The sequence below is a fragment of the Phasianus colchicus genome, chromosome 7, assembly GCF_987193195.1.
Source record: "Phasianus colchicus chromosome 7, bPhaCol1.hap1.1, whole genome shotgun sequence".
Taxonomy (NCBI): Eukaryota; Metazoa; Chordata; class Aves; order Galliformes; family Phasianidae; genus Phasianus; species Phasianus colchicus.
Genome location: NC_143442.1, coordinates 29627791 through 29648265, shown reverse-complemented (window position 1 = coordinate 29648265; position 20475 = coordinate 29627791). Strand labels below are relative to the sequence as shown.

Genomic DNA, 20475 nt, shown 5'->3' with positions numbered 1-20475 from the left:
GCCATCCTGAGAGCAGGAAGCGTGGCAACCACACAGTGCTCCAAGTGGTATCTGCCAGCCTGTGTATCTAGCCAGCTCCAATGGTGCAGTCACACTGACAGTCATTGGTCTTTTCTTGGCAAAAGAGAACCAGATGCCTTTTCTCCTACACTTACAACCACTTGAAGTAAGGAACATGATGACCGACTTTATCAAATATGCTAATTTTTACATTTTCTTACAGACACTGTAAGAAACAGGATATTATTAAGGAGACTGATAAGGAACACATTAATTGGCTGTTATCTATAATTGGCTGTTATCTAAATTAGAGACTCTGCAGTTGTGTAAATAACCTCTTGTTTCAGATACTGTTGTCTAGATTGCATCCAGAAAGCAAACCACTGATGTGATAGAGATACTAAGACAAGATGAAGGCATATGGTACCACTTTTGAAGTAACAAAATTACACTCAGTAAATCATGCCCTTTAACAGCAGAATCGTGGTGACAGCAGCATTTGCTCCCTCTTCAAGCAAAGCTGTCACAAACACTGCAGTGACACCTGAGAGTCCCTTACAGTCCCCATTCACAGAGTAGGGCCAGCTACGGTGACTGTACCTCTGCACAAACTCAAGTTGCTAAGTGCATATTGGTGTGCTGAGCCACTCCAAGTTGTCACGGCGATGCCATGCTGAGCCCTGGTGAGCTCCAGTTGGCAGCTTACCTTTTCTGATTCTACGAAATGCGTGGCGATGCCGGCTTTTAGCACATCTCTTCCTTTCAGCCTGAATCCTGTCAGTGCGAGCAGATAGCCGATCTTTCCTGGAAGCCTTGGCAAGAAATAACCACCACCTACATCAGGGAAAAGGCCTGTAATAAACAGAACAAAACAAAAAAGAAAATGAGGAGAAGAACTTGTCCCAGACATGCACGTAACTCAGCACACATTTCTGCTGGTCTCACTTCCCTCTCTAACTTGGGCACAGCTGTCATGTCACAATTTCTCTCTGACTTGGTTGCATATTTCTCTATCATCTAAACCCTTCCTAAAAGCAAACTCTTGAACACCTTCCAAATTGCATCATTTCTACTGGCACATAATTTACAGATGTGCCAGACAACTGTCTTCATTCTATTTGCAGCTCTTCTAAAATACTCACTGTCTTGCTGGCAGCCTTTCAGAGCCCTAAGTTGTATTATATCTATTTCATCACCTACATTCTTTCTCGTCTATAGTCACTTTATGAGTAGGCTACTCTGCATTGTCCTTCCTCAGTTTGAGACATCCTATCTATAATGTTGATACAAAGACCGTCATTTCATTTTATGTTTCTATTCATCTGTCTCCTCTTGGATTCCCTACTATTGCAAAAAAACTCCTTCATTTCAAAATGAAAATTCTCTCACAAATCCACTGTGAAGAAAAGAAGTCAGTTACATCATTCTCCCTATCCATCAGGGCTGTAACAACCTTTTCCTCTTTGCTGCAATTAAAATACTGATGCTTTAGCATCAGTACTGAAGCATTATTCTCCCTATAGTCCCATGAATTTCCTTAAGGTTTCAGAGGACAACCCATCTTCATGATTTATAGGGCCCTTCCCATACGTGGGAAAGTTAATTCTAAATAAACTATAAAGTTGATCGACTCAAGTCACTTTAGAGGTGAGTGAAACTAAACTAAATGAAGATCTCTTTAATTAGAGCAGTATGTACAAGCAGGGTTAGTTAAGAGTGCAGCTAATCCACTTAAACCTGCTCAGATGCTTAAGAGCAGTCTACTATAGCCTCTGCTGTACCCCATGCAAGGATCCCATCTTCCTTTCCTCTTCAAATTTTACTCCTCTTGTTTCCCTTAATTCTCTCAATACTGTCCCAGATCTTTGTGCTAGCTATTGGGATTCTCAAATCCCTGTTTGAAAAGAGACTGAATGTGCACTGGGCAGGCCAGGCCAGAAGCCCATGTCTGTAACACCAACCTGCAACTTGAGCTCTGACACAGATGCTACAACACACCTCATCTTTTCTTGCATCTGCAGTTGGAGTTTTGTTTTTGTAAATGAGTTGTAGAAAGTTACAGAATGGTTAGGTATCCAAGAACATGCTAGTACTCCAGCAGCACCTTACAGCCCATTTCTGACAATATACTTTCATCTCTTGTTCTTCCCACCAGGGAAGGTTTGTCCACACCCTCCCACATTTAAACTTCATTCCAACGTTATCTCTACCAGCAGGAAACGCCTACCATCTAGAACTTTTATTTTTACTTCCAAAATGGCATATAAATGTCACTTTTTATTTATGGTGGTGTGTAAGTAACTGTGAAAATGTAGCAGCTCAATGAGCACTGTTTTCATTTCACCAAAAAGGTACAATGTCTTCTGAAAGTGAACATACAAACAATTCCACTAATACAGTCTCTCAGCAGCCAGACATTTTAAACATACACCACAAAGATCAAAACAGCTGAGCCCTTAAATCCAAACAGATTTCAGTGGTTTTACTTTAATTGATCCTAAAAGGGTTTTAATTACTTTCCCCTGTAAACAAGATCTAAGCTTTTACTTTATGCATCTTCACAGTCTATTTTTGCTTAAATAAGTCCCTGTATACACAGAAAATGTATGTAAAGTACATCATCTTTGTTAGCATAAGACTATGTGCATATTTACCTTTGAAGAAGAAAATAAAGGTGTCTTTATTATTAGAATAATTTTATAAGCAAAAGAACTACACTGTTAGTCTTTCTTAAGCAATCTTTGTAAACTTTGCAGCTAAGGAGGGAGGTGGGAATTAGACACAGAGAAAGAATTAACAAGTGTCCAGAAGGCAGACAGTAATACATTCTATGTGGATGCTCTGATGCTACCAGTATTGCCTTCAAGAGGAACATGAATGATCTCACATGAAGGTTCACTGTGATCTGACTTGAAGCCTATCACTCTCTTTACATAGCTCAGGGACATAAAATTTTCTATCATAATCTCAAAGTTGACAAAGCTTTTGTAGGGTCAAACAACAGAAAATAGAAGTTATAGGATGCTACTTAAAAGGAACAGTGTAACTGTGATCTTGTACATAATCTGTACACAACTATAATGGACCTCACAGTGATAGTCCACAAGAAAAAAGAGAATGTCAACATTTGTTTCATTAACAGTGCAGATCAGGTGGTTTGTCTCATGCTGAGCTCCAATTGTAATAAGGTTTAACTCATTTGCACTGGGATCTTCTGACTTTATCTGCTTACACGTTATGGCAAATCCTTAGTTCCTCACATCTACTTCTATTTTTAACAAATTGCATCCTGATAGTTTCTGTCAATCTAGACAGTAGAGCCTGTTTCAAGAACCTCAGTGACCAACAAAATTGAGACAAGTTCTTATCAATTTAAAAGAAAATACTTTCAAAATATGATGATTTCCAGCTCCTTTATAACGTACTTACAATACAGCTGTTAGTTTCAGTCAACTGCATCTCATCCTAATTACATGAAGGGTATAACTTGAAACACACACTGCTGCATGATAACCTGTTAAAATGTACTTACCTATTGCTGTTTCTGGCATTGCAAAAACTGTCTTTTCAGTCGCAACTCGGAAATGTCCATGGACTGAGAGGCCAACTCCCTGCACATGGAACCCAAACCAAGGCAATGGTTACAACCAGGAAAAATAATCACAACCATTATCCTATGCAACACAAAGCTTCCTGCTTTGCTCTACAACTAAATAACGTTGGATTTCCATGCACATCTCAACAAAATATTAAAAGGCTGTGTAGGGTTCAAAGACAAAGCATTATACTGCCTCTAGGATTGACTGAAATAGCTTTCAATGCTTTGAAAGATTGCTGACTCACATGGAGATTAACTACAAATAGCCCAGAGTAACAGTAACTGTGAATCTTTCTCCATTTGACAATTTAGGGAGACACTATTCTTTTGCTAATGTTCTCTCATCTATCATTTTTGCACATGCTTCAAACTGTCAACAACAAAAAAACCCACTGCTTTTGGAATGTATGTGAACTGCTTGAAGTTGTAACTGTAACACCTTTAAAATAAATAATATTTATGATGATGATGATTGATGATGATGATTGATGATGATGATGATGATGATTACCAACTTTATCAATACTGAAATATTCTAAGCAGGAAAAGCATTACTCATTCAAACTCAAAGTCTGTGGTTAGAAACTCAAACCAGTTTAACCTGGGGACTGCAGCCCTTCAAGTCACAAAGAGAACATACACTGCTAAGTACCAAACCCTCTTTGGCTCATTTAGGCAGAAAGCAGCAAGAAGGCACAAGAAAAAGATGCATTTTCATTTCACAAAAGGTGAATTTCAATCAGAAGAGTGCTCGATAGGCAGACTGACATATTTAAAGAGAAACAGTTATCTGAAACAATTACAACTTTTCAGGGCACTTCCATCAAGAATATTGGCACTACTTAACACAACCACAGTTGGGTTGAAGGAGTCTCACTTCTTAAAGCTACCTACAGGATACATATCAATATAAAATCTGCATTAGATTCTACTTAGAGACAAATGCTATCTTTTGAATATTTCAACAGAAGTGTCTTTATGCCAATATTTCTTTATTTCCACTGTTTCAGCTTACTTCCTTTCCTCTCTCGGTTAAATTTCCAAGTTATCAAGTTTTAAGTAACACCTCCAGTTGTTTAGATATTAGAAAAATGGCACCTTATGCAGCTAGGGTTCTTCACCTTCACGATATTTTGTGCTTTCCAGCAAAAACAGTGAGATTAATTGGGTGACAGAATCATGCTGGCTGTATTGTATCACCCCTCTCTTCCCAGGCTGGCAGTTCCCTTGGTTGTTCCTTCTACCCTTCTTAAAAACAGGAGTGACACTGCCTTTTTTCCAGTCTCCAGGGCCTTCACGTGATTGCCACGACTTAACGAATACCATCAAGAGTGGCTTGGCCACTACATCAGCCAGTTCCTCAGGACTCTAATACCAGCTTGGACCAGCATTACATATCTGATATGCTTTTAAGGAGGGTGTAGAATATATTTTCATTTCACTTTTTCTAGAGTTCTTTGGGTGAGTTTTACATTACAATGTTAAAGTTATCTCATGCTAATAAAAATGACATCCATTTCCTTGCACCATTCTCAAGCATTCTTTTCAGACCTCCTGTACAGTTCTGCCCAGCAAGAAATTAATTGCCACCATTTATTCCATCAGGGTGATGTATGATTAAATTTGAAAACATCTTCAAGCTTCTTTTTTTTTCCCTGTAAAATGAGTAACTGCCAATCTCAGATTTTAATAGGAATTTATGAAGCTTTTAAGCTTCGAGTCTAATTTCCTGAGAAACAGACACTTAAGGTTTCTGGCTCTTGTATTTTATATGATATCCAGAGACTAAGCCATGTCCACACATGAGGAACTTCTTTTTCAAGGAGGCAAATACTTGAATCTTACTTGCATAGGGTACAATCAATGTCTTATTCTTTACCTGTCCCTCTCTAACTTGTCTGGCTGTAGATCTCATCTGAGGAGCAAAGGCAGCCCTCTGTGTGAAGCTTCATTCACTCATAAAAAAGCTCTAGACTTCAACCCTTCCAATACTTTATAACATCATAGTAGCATTATTTCCACTGCACTGAGTAAGGCCTTTCCTATGGCAAGAGAAAGCACAATACTTCTGCTGTTATTTTTATGCGTGTTCAGCAATAATGACAATATTTTTATAAAGATAACTTGAAATAAAATAAATCAAGTCCATTTTGCTTTTTCTAATGATAAACATGTGGGGTTTTTTCTAACCCTGAGTACAAGCACCTTCTATCATAAAACATTTTCTGGCTTATGTTCTGGGCAATCAGAAGTGTACATAAGAGAAAGGACTGCCATGTTCAGCTGAGTACTGAGTAATGAAGAATGGATTGCAAACTCCATGAAGACAGCTTCTCTTCCAACTTTGTTCTTTTTTATAGTGATAAAAATAACTGTAGAGTTTTGCTAATAAAAGGTTGAAAGAAGTAATTTTCTTTTGAAAGAAGTAATTAAATCTGATTTCACTCTCTCATGTGACTTGGCCACAATTGGATTTGTTTTCTTTTTGAGATAGCCCTCAAGTTTTATAGCACAGATAAGAGTTTAATTCAGATGCATATTTAAATGTTTAAAATTGCATTTTCTCCTTATTCACTGTAAAGAAAATGGTACATCTATACTTCTTTGAAGACCATTTCAAAATAATCCAACGTTAAGATAAAACTAGGAGATAAAAACAATTTAATGCTTTGAAGGTACAGTACAAATTTCTTAAACTGATGATCATATGCTTTTGTATGTTGTATGTTTCTGTGCAGCTTCCCACACGGTTAATGCATTCACTGTATGTGATTCACCTTCTCTGTCTAATCCAGAGGACAGACGTGTATTAGTTTAAAGGACATCAGGCAACAGCCTCAAACTGTTGCATCAGCAAAGGTTTAAATTGGCAGCCAGAAAGAATTTCTTCATGGAAGTGCAGGCTGGGCATTGGAATGGGCTGCCCATGGAGGAGGTGGGATCCCCATCCCTGGGGGCATTTAAGGGATGGGAGAATGTGGTGCTTAGGGGTGTGGGTTAGTGGTAGACTGAGAAGCATTAGGTAATGGTTGGGCTGGAGAATCTTCAAGTTCTTTTCTAACATAAATGACTTTGTGATTATATTTCTATGGTGAATCAGGCTTGATTCTTAATCTAGATGATTTATCTTAATTCTGGCTAGAAACCTTTTTCCCCCTGGAAACTGAATGCTTTCATTTTGCAAGAGATACTTAAAACTTGTATCAGAAGAGAAGGCGTTAAGTAACGACCAACCTATTTAACAGACCTTTTCTGTTTCTGTATGATTGAATCAAAAGCAGACATAAAAGCAGAAATAGTGGTCTGAAAATGTATTGTTAGAGATAGATAGGCGTAGTTATTAACATCTTAATATTAATAAATATAGTGTGTTACACCTTTACTGTTAGAGTCAGCATATCTGAAAAAGGCACATAATAGTATAATAATATAAATAAATCTTTTACATATTTCTGGTCAAATTCATAAACTGGCTTATGAAAAAGCCAATAAAGTACCTGAATTTTACTTTCAATACACATGATTTCCTACTCAATGCCATATTTCTAATGTCATGGTGTGGCACTGTTTGGAAAATCTAGAATTGATTTCCATTTTTTATGGTGAATACAAAACTTTAATATTCTTCTAGTGGAATAAAAGTTATCATTACTGATATAAATTGAGCAATGGGATACAGCTACTATAAATCTTCAAAGCTAAGCTGTAGATGAGAAGCTCTATTATCTCCAATTGAGAATGACCCAGGTTAGTCAGTCAGAGAACACACCGTATCTAAGGAAGATACTGTAGAAACCAAGACCACCACAACAGAAAATTCCACAGAAACATACCACAACTAAATGGTGCTTATATTCACCTGCAGCATCGAGCACTGGAGTTACCGACTGAATAAACATCTGTTCTCAGACAGAAAAACAGACCTGTCTCACAGCAAAAACATAAATTACATTTCCCCACGTAGGGACTACACTGCAAAGGAATCACTGCCTAAGAAAGCATAAGAGATATTAAAAAAGAAATACAAATCTTCATTCATCATTAATGTTATGGGCCATTTCTAATGATATAGTTCATGTTTAATCCATAGATACGGGCAAGATGACTTAGTGAATCAGAGAAATGTGCCGTGTGCAGGATAATCAGGGGATCAGGACCAGCCAGCAAAGGTTCATGGAAAGTGGTCCTGCTTGACCAACCTCATTTCCTTCTACAACCAGGTGACCTGCTTGGTGGATGAGGGAAAGGCTAGCGTTCAACAAAGCCTGTGACACTGTCTCCCACATGTTCTGCTGGAAAAGCTGGCAGCCCATAACCTTGGACAAGTATACTGTTCACTGAGTAAAAAGCTGGCTGGAGCACCAGGCCCCGAGAGTGGTGGCGAACAGAATTAAATCCAGCTGGCAACCAGTCACTGGTGGTGTTCCTAGTGGGCAGTATTGGGTGTGGAGTCACTTAATATCTTTACTGATGAGCTAGACAAGGGGATTGAGTGCACCCTCAGTAAGTTTGCAGGTGACACCAAGTTGGTAGGAAGCGTTGATCTGCCTGAGAGTAGGAAGGCCCTACAGAGGGATCCGGACATGCTGGATGGATGGCCTGGAGAAGGTCAAACCTATAAGGTAGTCTGTGTTATGAATGCTAACTGGTATTTGGTGAATATTCCGATGCTTCATGGCACAGAACATTGCATGTTTCCAAAAGCTTACTTTTACATCTCTGCCACATATTCAAATATGACACTAAAAAAAAAACCACTCGAATTTATGAATATTTTGCATAGTGATTTAGGGGAGCTGTTAGTTTAGGGCTTGAAGTGGTGATGGAACACTGGAAAAGGGCTATGTCTGCCCAGGGAGCACAAATTGTTTGCACCTGTGATCCCCAGCTGACCAGAAGGGGTGGGCTGAGAGTGGAGGCCACCCATGGCTCCTATAAAGGCCAGCCACTGAAGGGAGAGCATCTTTTGGGTTGCTTTGTGAGGAGGGCTGTGTTGTCAGAGAGCTCCTTCAGCAGCTGGGTGAGTCTGACTCTTCTTTCTGCATATGACTATTGATCTACCTGTGAATGCTTTGTCTGGTATTGCTGAGAACCTGTTAGAAGCAGTTTTGTTTCTTTATGAGCAGAGCTGTTATCTATAAGTCTAACTTGCTATCCTGACTCCTAATTATTTAAACAAATTTGAATCAACTACATTAATAGCAATCATTTAGTTCAGTTTTTTTTCTACCACAAAACTTGAAAACCAAGTACACAGACCATGTTATACGTCAATGTCTGTCCTTTAGGAGTGGAATTTAGATAATGCTTTGAAAATATTTTTTTTTGTTGTTTCCTTATCACAAAGATGAAACTAATTAATTCTTTTAAACTATTTTTATTAGGGTTGTTGTGTGCAACAGCTGTTTTTCACCCCTGCAGTTAATCCACTAGTACTGATCCAGCCTTCTAATGGCAAACACCAAATAGACAGAAGCAGTAGTAGCAGTCAAGCATGTACCTCTGCAGTAAGGAGGCTGACTTTGCTTGTTCACAACTGTATTTTAATTTCTAAGACTGACATTTAGTGACCACCTTGATTTTAAAAAATTATTTCTAAAATTCTGGAAGACAAGATGTCCATCTGTTCCCCTGAATCACCTAAAAATGCAGCTACTGCTAAAAAAATTCATAGGTTTTAATATGCGCATCTTAATGTCTGTAGGGAAGCTGGAGTGTAGAAAGATGAATCCAACAAACAACTCAGCTTTTAGGTTTTCTGTTAAAAACTAAAGAAATACTTCTTGTGGTGTTCTACCCATGCAGCAGAGCTTTATTTAATGAGGAGCATAGTTATTTAGGGTGACAAGCACATTCTAAGAGAATTTTGACACAATGGGCTGTTTCTCAGGGAACAAAAATGCTTGGAAAATAAAAGGAAGTAGACATTAAAGCTAACTCAAGGAAAAAAACATGTATTTACATTCTTCTAAAAAGAGGGAAAACTTATCAGGATTATGGAAGGATGAAGAAGCAGGGAAGAGTAATTCTCTTCAGATTACTTCTATAACAAAGGAAAAGAGGGGAAATAATGATATGAGAAAATGCATTCAATATGAGACTCTACATGGAGGCCTAGAACTAAAGAAAAATAGTGGGACTTCTAGCAAGAGCAACTGGTACCTAAGGGAAAGAATGAATCCATGCAGAAGTGTTCACATCTCTACAATGACGCTGAGCAGTACAAGGGCAGGAAAGGTTTCCATAAAGCTATGGATGAAGCCTCCTGCAAAATGCAGAGGCTTCACACTCACACACAAACTTCTTTAGGAAGTATAGCTTAAAACCTCAACTTGAGCCTCAGATGTTTGTGATGTTTGCTCTATGATGTGATCACTACCTCATTACACTGCATAGAAATTCAAAGGGTATTTACTCTGTGATTGGAAAACAGTACAACTGGAAAGCAGTACAACTGTATAATAACATCTGCACAGTGTATGCTAAGAAACTCTCATTTTCTTTCTAGGTGTAAAATAATTGTACTGTTCCTTTTTGTAATTTTACATTAAATATATCAGTCATTGCAGGTGTGAGAGGGGAAGTGGAGTTTTACTTGCTGTAGCATTATGGTTATCAAATCTATAATTTAAGATATGGTGCTTTGCAATTAGCCCTTTGAGGAATAATGCTATATGCAAATCAGAGAATTCAGTAGTTATTTCTTACTGATGTCAAAAACTGCTTCTGTGTTGGTCCAATTAGTTACAAAGCCAAGAGTGCCATTTGTCCAGGATCAGTGAGAGAAGCTTAGCAGGCAGACCTACATGCCAGATGGTAAGGACACTGTAATTTCAGCAGAGAGGGAATCTGGTTTTGTTCTTCCAGTGCTGTTTTCAACATTCTGTATTACAAAAGCTAAGCAGTACACCAGTCAGTATCAGAAAGGTTTGTTTCAGGGTACAAGAGATTCTTGTTTGTGAAATCTCTATTCTGTTCTGCAGTAACTGCAACAAACTGGCCAAAAGTTGTTTTTTTTCTGCAGTACGTGCACATGAGTTAGATGAGCTGGGCAGAGAGAACTGGAAAGCAGCTTATCCAGATTTAGTGTGACAGTTACTTCAGGGCAACTTTTAGGGTATAAATTAAACTAAAACTGACTGCAGATACTTAAATAGTGTGAAGGGTCTCCTTTGTGGGACTATAACTTTCCAGAACATTTGAGGTAGTTTCACTAAGATGCAAGGCTTGAGTTGAAATAAACATTACAAACTCCTCCGAAAAAATTGTTAATTCATAGTTCTGATGAGTCTACTACTTAAGGCAAGGTAAAAGCCTAAAAGAGAAGTATTCTTTTTTTATGAAAGAGCACTAAAATATTAAGTTTCTCCTAGGTCCTACCCTAATCCCTCACTACTACAAGTAGGCTCTATGTGATGCAGTAGAGAATTATTACGTAGCGGACACGCAAACTTCAGCTCAGAGGTTTTCTGCCTTAAAGATGTACATTCTGTGTTCTGACATCTGACTCAAAAGAGGACTCTGATTCCTCTAACAATGAAAGTCATTAGAATCTTCCACTGAAAAGCAAACTTTACAGACACAATGAAAAGTTAAAGCCAGATGTTAGGTACTCAGTTCACACCTTCTGCTACAACCTGCAGTTGTAATACTGAATGTGTAATCTGGAAAGGAAGAACTCCTGCACAACGGAAGGAGTTTTTCCTATTTGTAGTGCTGGCCACTTGGTAAATGGCTGTGGTCTAAGTTAAAATGATGTTATTGCTCAGAAAACATTATAGAAAACCTTCCTGTTCTGAGCTGTGGAGTTTATACTTCCTCTTACGCAGCAGTTTCCTCAAATAAACAAACTAACCAAACAGTCTAGATGATATCACTATGGAACAGAAGGCACAATGACCTGACAATATTTAACATTTCAACAGTTCACTGCCAAAGAGAAGACACCTCATCTGAGGCACTGTGGAAGCCAATCATTAATAATAAAATTTTTCATGTTTTTCATTAGCTGCTTGGATGATGAAATACTGAGGTTTCTATTTAACTCTGAGGTTACATTTTGGGAGGATAAACACTTAGGTGGGATAAGGATTTAATCTCATTTTAGAGAAATGGTGGAATAAAGATAAACAAATTAATGAAATGAAAGCAGCTACATTTAAAGAAGTAAAATCAAATGCAGAGACTGCAAGCCTGTTTTCTATGCAGATGACTTGATGATTTCCAGATCACACAGCAACCATGAATTTAATATGAGTAATAATGCAATGCTATTGCAGAAAGGGCTACTTAGGATATCATGCTACAGAGGGCACCAAAGGGCAGAAGTGTAGCCTCAGCCTAATTTCATATACCTGGGAAGCCTGACCTGCTTGATGTGTTGAGGCCATAAAAGGCAATGGCAGATGACTGAAGTTCAAGGAGGAAGTGTATTTTAGTTTTGTATATCAGGTAAAGGGTAATTCAACAGGAGTAACTCTTTGATGTACAAATTCCATTAAGGAAGAACTAGGAATTGGTAAAACTGTTAAGGAAATGCATCGCGATGGTATTTATGCTATGCAAGAGTAATGGCTTTAAGAATGCAAAGATGCAGTGGCCTCCTAGCATTTGGTGCTTTGTGATTTGCGTGAGTTATCTGGGATAGAATATCTCTATTATGTATGAGGGATAATTATTCTGCTCTACTTGGTGCTGATGAGTCCCTCAGCTGAAATATTGTCTGGTTTTTAGTAATGAATTGTAAAGTACAGGAATTTGAGTGATTCTGGAGGCTTGCAAGAAGGCCAAGGGACTTAATCTATAGTAAAGAGTGAACAACTAGTCTTATCCAGTGAAAGCAGGGTGGCTGGGACAAAGGAATAAAAATACTTCAAAAGGTTCTTAGTGAGCTGTGAGTAAGACAGGAATGAATTGACTGCATGCACTCAAGTTTTAAATTAGGCATGAGGGAAGTTGTGGGAGAATAATTAACCATTAGGGTGGGATGTATACTAAAAATCTATTCTTGACGTTGGAGACTTCTAAATGCATTAGTTAAAAATCTGCTGAGCCATCATCAAGCTATGTTTAACCTTTAAGTGCAAGATGACAGCACCAGCTCTTCTGTATTCTGAAGCTTAACGTATTGGACAGTGCTACCTGAGTCACTAACACAGGCTTGAAGAAAACCTGAAACAACTCAAATAGTCACTGTAAGGATGCTTTATATAGGTTCCTTGGATGTAGACTCTCACTTGAAAAGCCCTTGCAAAAAAAAATCTGTGTTGATATGTGTTGACAAAACTAATGGAAAGCCACTCGTGAACCCAAAGAGTCAATTCACAAGTTGCTTTCTTATATTGACAGTAAGTACATGTGAGGTCTCTCTCTACTGAGAACAAAACATTCAGCACTACATGCTGTTACCAATGAGGCCTGGTACCTGGGGGAGTGAGGGTGCAAACAAGGCTGAGTGATCTCCAAGTTGCAAGCTATATTCTAATTCCAATCTCCCATTACTCTCCCTGTATGTGAACAGCAGAAAATAAGATTGTCAGAATAACTCCAAGAAGAGGGCTTAAGAGAGCTGGAATCCCTGCCAAACTCCACCTCTATCCTGAAAGTTTTGCATGCTACAGTATTAAGTAGACTTGCTCAACAGGAAGTTGTTTTCTTGTTAAAACTCAAGGCATTAATTGTTAAAGTAAGAAGTGTAACCTAACAACCTAACCCTTAAGTCTGTAACTTCCTAATATAAGCCTAGCAAATACACTGTGTAACAGGTCAGACCAAAGGCTTAAATACTGTATTTAGAAGTTCAAAGGCACAAATACCTCCATTTGAGCAACAGCCTTTACTTAGAAATACTTTAAGACCTATTTTGGCCTCATAAATAATAAAGCTCACAAACCTGCAACAGTACTGAGTGACAGGTAATTCAACTGACGAACTACTGCAGGCCTTTCTAAGGACCGTGCCTAATTAACATCAAAAACACTAAATGCATACAGAGGTGACTATAATTACTAGTGTTAACAATGGTTCTGAAATGAAGCCTAGTTGAAGTGGTTTCTAAATCATCTTATTTAAGGAAGACAGTGCTCTATATATGCTTTCTCAGATTCCTCAATAAACTAACAGCAGTGTCCTTTTGCTCCTGAAAAGGATGTACCACCATCTACTCTTACTCAATTTCCTTAGCTGAACGCTAACAAATATTCCCCTTAAACTCTAAGTTCTAACATTGCAAAGCCAATACTCTAATCAATGTAACTCACTTCATTTGGCTACAAAACAGGTTTAAAATATTCCTCTCCAACACAGTAACTTAGTTAGTGACAAAACCCTAGTTTAAAAACATGGGTTTTTGATGGAGCTTAAAGCATTCTTTTCATCTCCAAAAGACTGGGACTTTACTAGAACCAAGCAACCTAACTTTAGAAATTTATTTACAGACAAAAATATTAAAAATAGTCATTTGTTCAATATTCTGCTCAGATATTTCATTTTTGAAATAAAAAGTCAGGATAAGGGGCAGCTACAATTTGATTAGTAATTTCTAGCAACGTGAGTATATGCCTCCCATGCCCTTCAACAGCATCCACCCTTTAACAGTAAATGTAGTATTCACAGACTGTTTCAATTGCTTCACTATTTTTACTAGTGACATGCCACCATATTTGCTTCATCAGATGTTATCAGTTGAGCCTATAATCCTGAAGCTAAATAGGTAAAAGATTAAAGAACACATGTACATGGAACTCAGTTTCTGATGAACTCCAGGACTTTGTACAAGGTGCAGAAAAGAAGCTCCACAGCCCCACCTGATGGCTGATTAGCTCCCTCATGTGCCACTTAGCACTTCTGAAGAGTGTTGAAGTGGAACCAGTTCCATTCTGAAGATAAAATTCCAAGTTCTATTACAAATCTAAACTAGCTGAGAATCAATAGCAGCTTTCACTATCTGAGCACACAGTAACGAGTTTTTAATACACTGCTAGTTTTTTAAGTGATTTATAATCAGAACACCAGTGCACTACATAATCATAGTGACACAAAAGGAGCATGTCTATTCATAGATAAGCAGCTTAGAGTCAAATTGAAGTATTTGAAGTGTTCCATGATTATTAAGCCTAAACCATTAGCTTCTAAATAAATTTTGAGTCATTAGCTTTATTTCCTTGTTTGTTTACTGTGGTTTGTCAGTGACCAATGCTCCCTCTCCCTTGTAGGACTAAGACAGACTGTGAGCGTATGAAATAGATTAAATATGACCTGATTGTGTCAAAAATACAGATCACTGGCATCTGAGTAATTTAAAACAGTATCTAATTATAACATGAATAACCCCTTTGTATGAATGCAGTCCTAGTGAATAATTACAGTAGGAGCAGAACAGGATAGTACTATGAATATGATAACTTCAAGGGCTGTTCTAGTGGGCCTAATCTAAAAATCTTGCTACAGTGAACCTCTTTGTACCACAACAGAAAACAGCCACTGCAGCCCCAAGTTTAAGGTCATTACTCATTGGGTTCCCAGTGCTGGAAGCAGTGGGGGGAAGAGGGTAAAATATGATGGCAGTTAACAAATTTCTCCTGGAAAAGCATTGGTCTGTTTAGACAAATGAAACGTAATCTTGCTCTGATCAGAAAAGCTGTCTGAAAGGAAGGCAACTCAAAACTAACACAACACACAAAAATAGACAGGTATTGTGGAATACAACTTCTTGCCTCCTAAACTATCAGCAGATACCTCCATGGACTGCAAATGAGGAGAAAACTAAGTGTTGATGAAAAGGTGTGCTCTTGCAGGAAGACCATTACCTTGGAGTGAACTGCATCTCTACTAGCATGTGCAAAACAAACAGCACTCAAGGTTACTTTGCCTTTTGAACACTCTATTTTTGCATGTAGCTCAAAATCATATTGAGCAATCCATGGGCAGTTTTATTTTCATAGCTCCTCATAGTTTTTTTTCTTAATAAATGCATCTAGCAAGATCTCTGGGGCTCAGCAGCAGAGAATATAAGAGTAAAAAGAGCAACTGCCACTTTTTAGATCATTAATTGAAAAGATTACAACCAAAATGGACAAAATGAGCAAGAGAAGATAGAAACTAAAGAGTCACAACAGGCAAAGGACCATGCTTGTTACAGACATGAGTGCTACAAGAAGGTTCTACTTCTTTTACCTTGTCTTTGACAAACTTAATTTAAATAGACTATGTTGTATGGCTTTATTGTATTAACATGAAAGACAACTATATTCTGAGTCTGTGACCTTGAAGTGGTACTGCAAAGGCTCAAATAGAGCAATGAGAACCAAAATCCTGACTGTCAGACCGGATTGAAGAGTGGACTCTGAATACACACACTTCATTGCCATCAAAGCATACAGGCTTTGCAACTATGTGCTTGTCTCATCTTTTTATTTATTTTTATTTCAGATGGCCTGAGGTAAGAGAAGGCAAAACACCTTTTGCACAATAGTTGTTTAGGCTGTTATACTACACTAATGTTTTCAGAGAGATGGGAGACAAAAGCAATTAATCTAAACCTTCACAGGTCTTCATTGCTCATGCTTGTACTTGTGCTAAACTTTGCCTAAAGCAGTTACCTGATGACATTATTTCTTAGAGCACTAAAGAGTACAGTGGAATAGACACTGCAGCATAGAAAAGGGTAAAACAAAAATGCCTGAAGAGTTGGTCTCAAAAAGAAAGAAATCCAAACAAATAACCAAAACAGTGTCTAGACAACTAGCCTGACTTCCTCTTTCCCAGTAAGACAACAAACTTCTAGTAAACAGGTTCTGCAGTCAAAGGTCCCCTTCAGATGTGAGCAGTTACTCAAAACGTAAGACATGTTTCAAATATCCTAGTTAAAACAGCTATATAGACCTTTGTACAACAAAGAGAAGGCGCTAACTTCTTTCTAGGAAGGAATATTCCCTCTTAATCAGTGTGCATCAGACAATCTGAATCTGGCCCTGCCTGTGGCGGGGGGGTTGGAACTTGATGATCCAACCCAATAAATACAGTCAATTTCATGTAATAAGTAGGCCTATAACATTCAAAATGAAAACAAATCAAAAACTTCACTGATTGAATGAACAGGCAGCAGAAACACTGAAGCAACTTTCCAGCGTAATTACTGATAGTCCATAATACAGAGCCCTTCTGGAAAAAGAAGAGTCTCTGTCAAGAACTGTATTGAAGCAATTATAATTGGCAGTCCAGAAAGATTTGTCAGCACCTGTAAATCCATGTGGCAATATGGCACACTGCCATCACTGTCAATTCATTGATCACAATAACTCTCAATTACTGTACTCTCATCCCTGCTATGATGCACATGTATCAAATGGTTGTTACACAGAAGTAGAAAAGCACGGTTCTGCCTACTTGCACTATTTAGTACCAGCAACTGCTAAAACAACTATTAGCACTGAGTATAACATGCAATGTGATGGAACCTCTTCCAGTCATATGCTTTAAAAGTAAGGTGCAACCTTGGAACAGAAAATCAGAATATTGTAATTCATTTGAAAGTAATGGAGAGGTGAGACAGTAAAAGCATTTCCAGATCATTTGATAGAAAAATGCAGAACTAATGATATGGACATCTGTTAAAATAAACTTTGAATGAGATTTTCCTAGTTTTTTTTTTTTTTTGAAAACTGCCCTTTATTAGAAAATACAACTATATAGAAATATAATTAAAAATTGAGTGGAAAATTAAACTTGTGTTTCAAAAAACTTGGGGTGGTGTTTGCTGCAATGACATGACTGCTGCCAGATCCTCAGAGGGTTTACTTGTACTAGCAATCACAAAACAGAAGTGGTAGAGGAGCAGCAATTTAGTCTGACAAGCTAGATGCAAAAGGTTTGGATTAAAATGTTTTCCAACTACAATATTTGAAACGCTGTGTGTACTTCATGCAACTCAGGTACATGATGTTATTACTTTAAAACAAGCTATATCAGGTATAACACCAAGATATTTAACTTACCCCTCCCATTGTAATGCCATCAATAAGTGCAACATATGGCTTCTTGCAAGTGCCTACAAGAAATGTACAAAATTGGTTTTTCTCCAAAAAAAATAGAATGTGATGAACTATACATTTCCCCATGTCTTTCTTCAGCAGGAGTGACAGAAAATAGTTAATAAAATATCTTTCTTACAATGAAGCTGCTCCATGTGATTATTAAGCAATGTGAAGAAATGCCAGCAGCTGACTTCATACACTCCTAGTGTTGTAGGAGAGCATGAAGTATCAGTGTGAGCTCCCAATAATTTAGCTGTATCTGGTTATTGTAAGTAGCCTTGCAGGAAGTTGGATGCAACAGTTCCACTTTTGCCTAATATTATGCTTGGATTAAGAGTACAGTGTGTGTCCCAGTAGTTGAGCACAAAGCCAAGGTAGGTTTAAGCTAAAGCATGACTACCAGCTACTGCAATGTGAACGTGTTCTGTCTTGCAAATTCTGCTGCATGCTCCAGCCCCAGTGTGGTATGAGTCAAGATGCTATCCTAAAGCACCGTGACTTTAACTGTTCATGTTGTCGGAGCTTCTAGGAGGTATGAAACTGAGGACCTGATGCTTTCAATTACTGTTTATGGAAAAATTCAGATTCATTCTCAGAATTAATCAGATTGCTGATACAAGTATCTGCTGCAACTATAGACCCGTGTTTTAAAACAAACAAAAAATATGCTACAAGGCACTTCAGTCTTTGAGGTTATTAGTCACAAAATATGAGAACTGAATCTTTAACTTTGCTCTTGCATGAACGTATAAGGTAGCACATAGGCTCTAGATAATAGAGCCTATAATAGATAATAATCTCTAAACTTAATTTCCGTAGAGGTATGTCTTCCCAATAACAAATGCAGCAAAAAAGCAGCTCCCCTGTGTGTTTGAAATTGTGGACTGCAATATAAAGTATTTATTTCCAGTAGAAATCTCAATCCTAAGGGAATACAATCATGCCAGAATTACCTAAAACCTAGATTTTGTAATTATATGCACTTAAGGTATGAAACACCCTAATCACTTATAACAAGCTAACAAGCATTTGAATATATGTTCTTGCAATGTTTGCCATACCAATACTAAGCTTTTACAAGAAACCTCAAGCTGAAAGCAAGAAGGCATGGTTAAAAAAAAAAAAAAAAAAAATGCTAAGCCATGACAAATCAAATAAAAACAGCTTTTCAGACATTATTTTTAAACTAATAACTATTATTCTATACTTTTCTGGCAACACAGGTTATTCTCCAACATCTTCATTGCCTCTCCTCTGGTGGCTAATAGTGGATACTCTGGATGTTTAAAAACCCAAACTGTATTCAATTAAAACATGTTCTGAGAAGTTTTTTCAAACTACAACATTCAACTCTCTTTTTTCTCCCAAAAGAATTAGTATCCTTTAATATCTCTATTCCTTTACTTGATTATTCTCTAACTTGTAACACTGCTTAGCCCTGGGTTCTTTGCAATAAACTAAGGCAGTAATCTCCTAGTTTGACCATTCCTTTGAGAAGCCTATTTAAATGGAAAGGTTTAAAATAACTTGATCTTCTGTTGTCTAGTTGAGTGTTAATGTTTTTTCCGTGTATGTATTTTTATCTCTTTATGGCTTTGAAGTAATCAAGGATAAGTAGTGCAGAACTGCTCTGTCTCTATCTAACAGATCATCCATTGCTGAACTGTAACTACCAAGAACAACAGGATGGGATGGGGTAGCTGTGGAATGTTAAACATAAGAAACTGCATGCAAGGTATGAAAATGATGTGTTACGTACTAGTATTGAACTTGGTTTTTAAAAAAATGATTTATTCTATTATGCTATCATTTATGGACAAGAAAAGAGAGAAAGTGAACTTATGTTCTAAGCCATTGTTATGAAAACTATATTCCATTAAAATTTGCTATTAGACATACCAACAGCATTGTTCAGTGTGTATTCGTCTCTGAAGTAATCTTGTGTCATTCTATCTCCAGCTTTCCCTGCATCTGCAATAGCTTAAGAGAAATAAAAGTTTTAAAGATCACTGCAGGATTAATAGAACATTAAAAAAAATAAAGAGTACAGAAGTGAGTACTATATGAGAATTTTTTTGTCCTACAGCAAACAACAACATAATCCTGCTTTATTTTACCTGAGCAATCAGACTTACCAAACTGAAATATAAAAATAAACTATCAAAATACAGTGCCTTCCATTATGGTGGGGAGTTTGTCACGTACTTCTTGAGAGAGTACAGTCTATTTGCTGCACTATAAGACCTCTTGTAATGGTTGGCAACCTTGTTTGCAGTGATTTCATATCAATATGTGGACCAGACACTTAAAACTGAAGACCGAATACTAAAAATGGAAAAAATGTTAAGAGCAGGGTGTAACTTAACAACCATCTGTGTTGCTTGTTTACATAAGCTTTTAAACAACCATTTCTCACAGTTTAGAGACTTCCTATTGTATGTAGTTACAGAATAGTCATGAATACATTGATTCCTGTAGTCAGCTATTTATCTTCTCATTCTCTGAGTCAAATATCAGACATAAATTATTCAATAGTAGCAGTGCTACCTATTGAGACGCTTCAAATTTTTTTAGGGAAGCAGTCAATAAGGAAACACTGGGAAGGAAAAGATAAGAACCTTCTCTTTCTAGTAATGATTGGCTACTATTGCCAGTTACTCATAAGCAAACATTTGACACATCTTTCACGGCTACTACTTTGTGTGGATTTAATTCCTTTATTTACTGTGACTCAGGTAAATGGACACGTGCTATGAAACAGTGAGAGATGAGCCTTGCTGACTTCTGACATCTTGCTCTGCTATCATGAGAAAGCTGTTTAAATCAGGGTATGAAGGAACAGAA

At 37.5% G+C, this 20475-nt stretch overlaps 1 protein-coding gene across 2 annotated transcripts in view; it reads right to left on the bottom strand.

The window, feature by feature from the left end:
• The window catches only part of HIBCH (3-hydroxyisobutyryl-CoA hydrolase), a 36514-nt gene that overhangs the window by 12824 nt on the left and 3215 nt on the right, over nt 1–20475 (bottom strand). For both annotated transcript variants that reach the window (XM_031604425.2, XM_031604424.2), the window contains 4 exons: nt 19531–19611; nt 17593–17645; nt 3533–3611; nt 707–852 (listed from right to left, as the gene is read on the bottom strand). In XM_031604425.2, coding sequence (XP_031460285.2) covers nt 707–852; nt 3533–3611; nt 17593–17645; nt 19531–19611 — 359 coding nt within the window. The remainder of the gene's footprint in view (nt 1–706; nt 853–3532; nt 3612–17592; nt 17646–19530; nt 19612–20475) is intronic.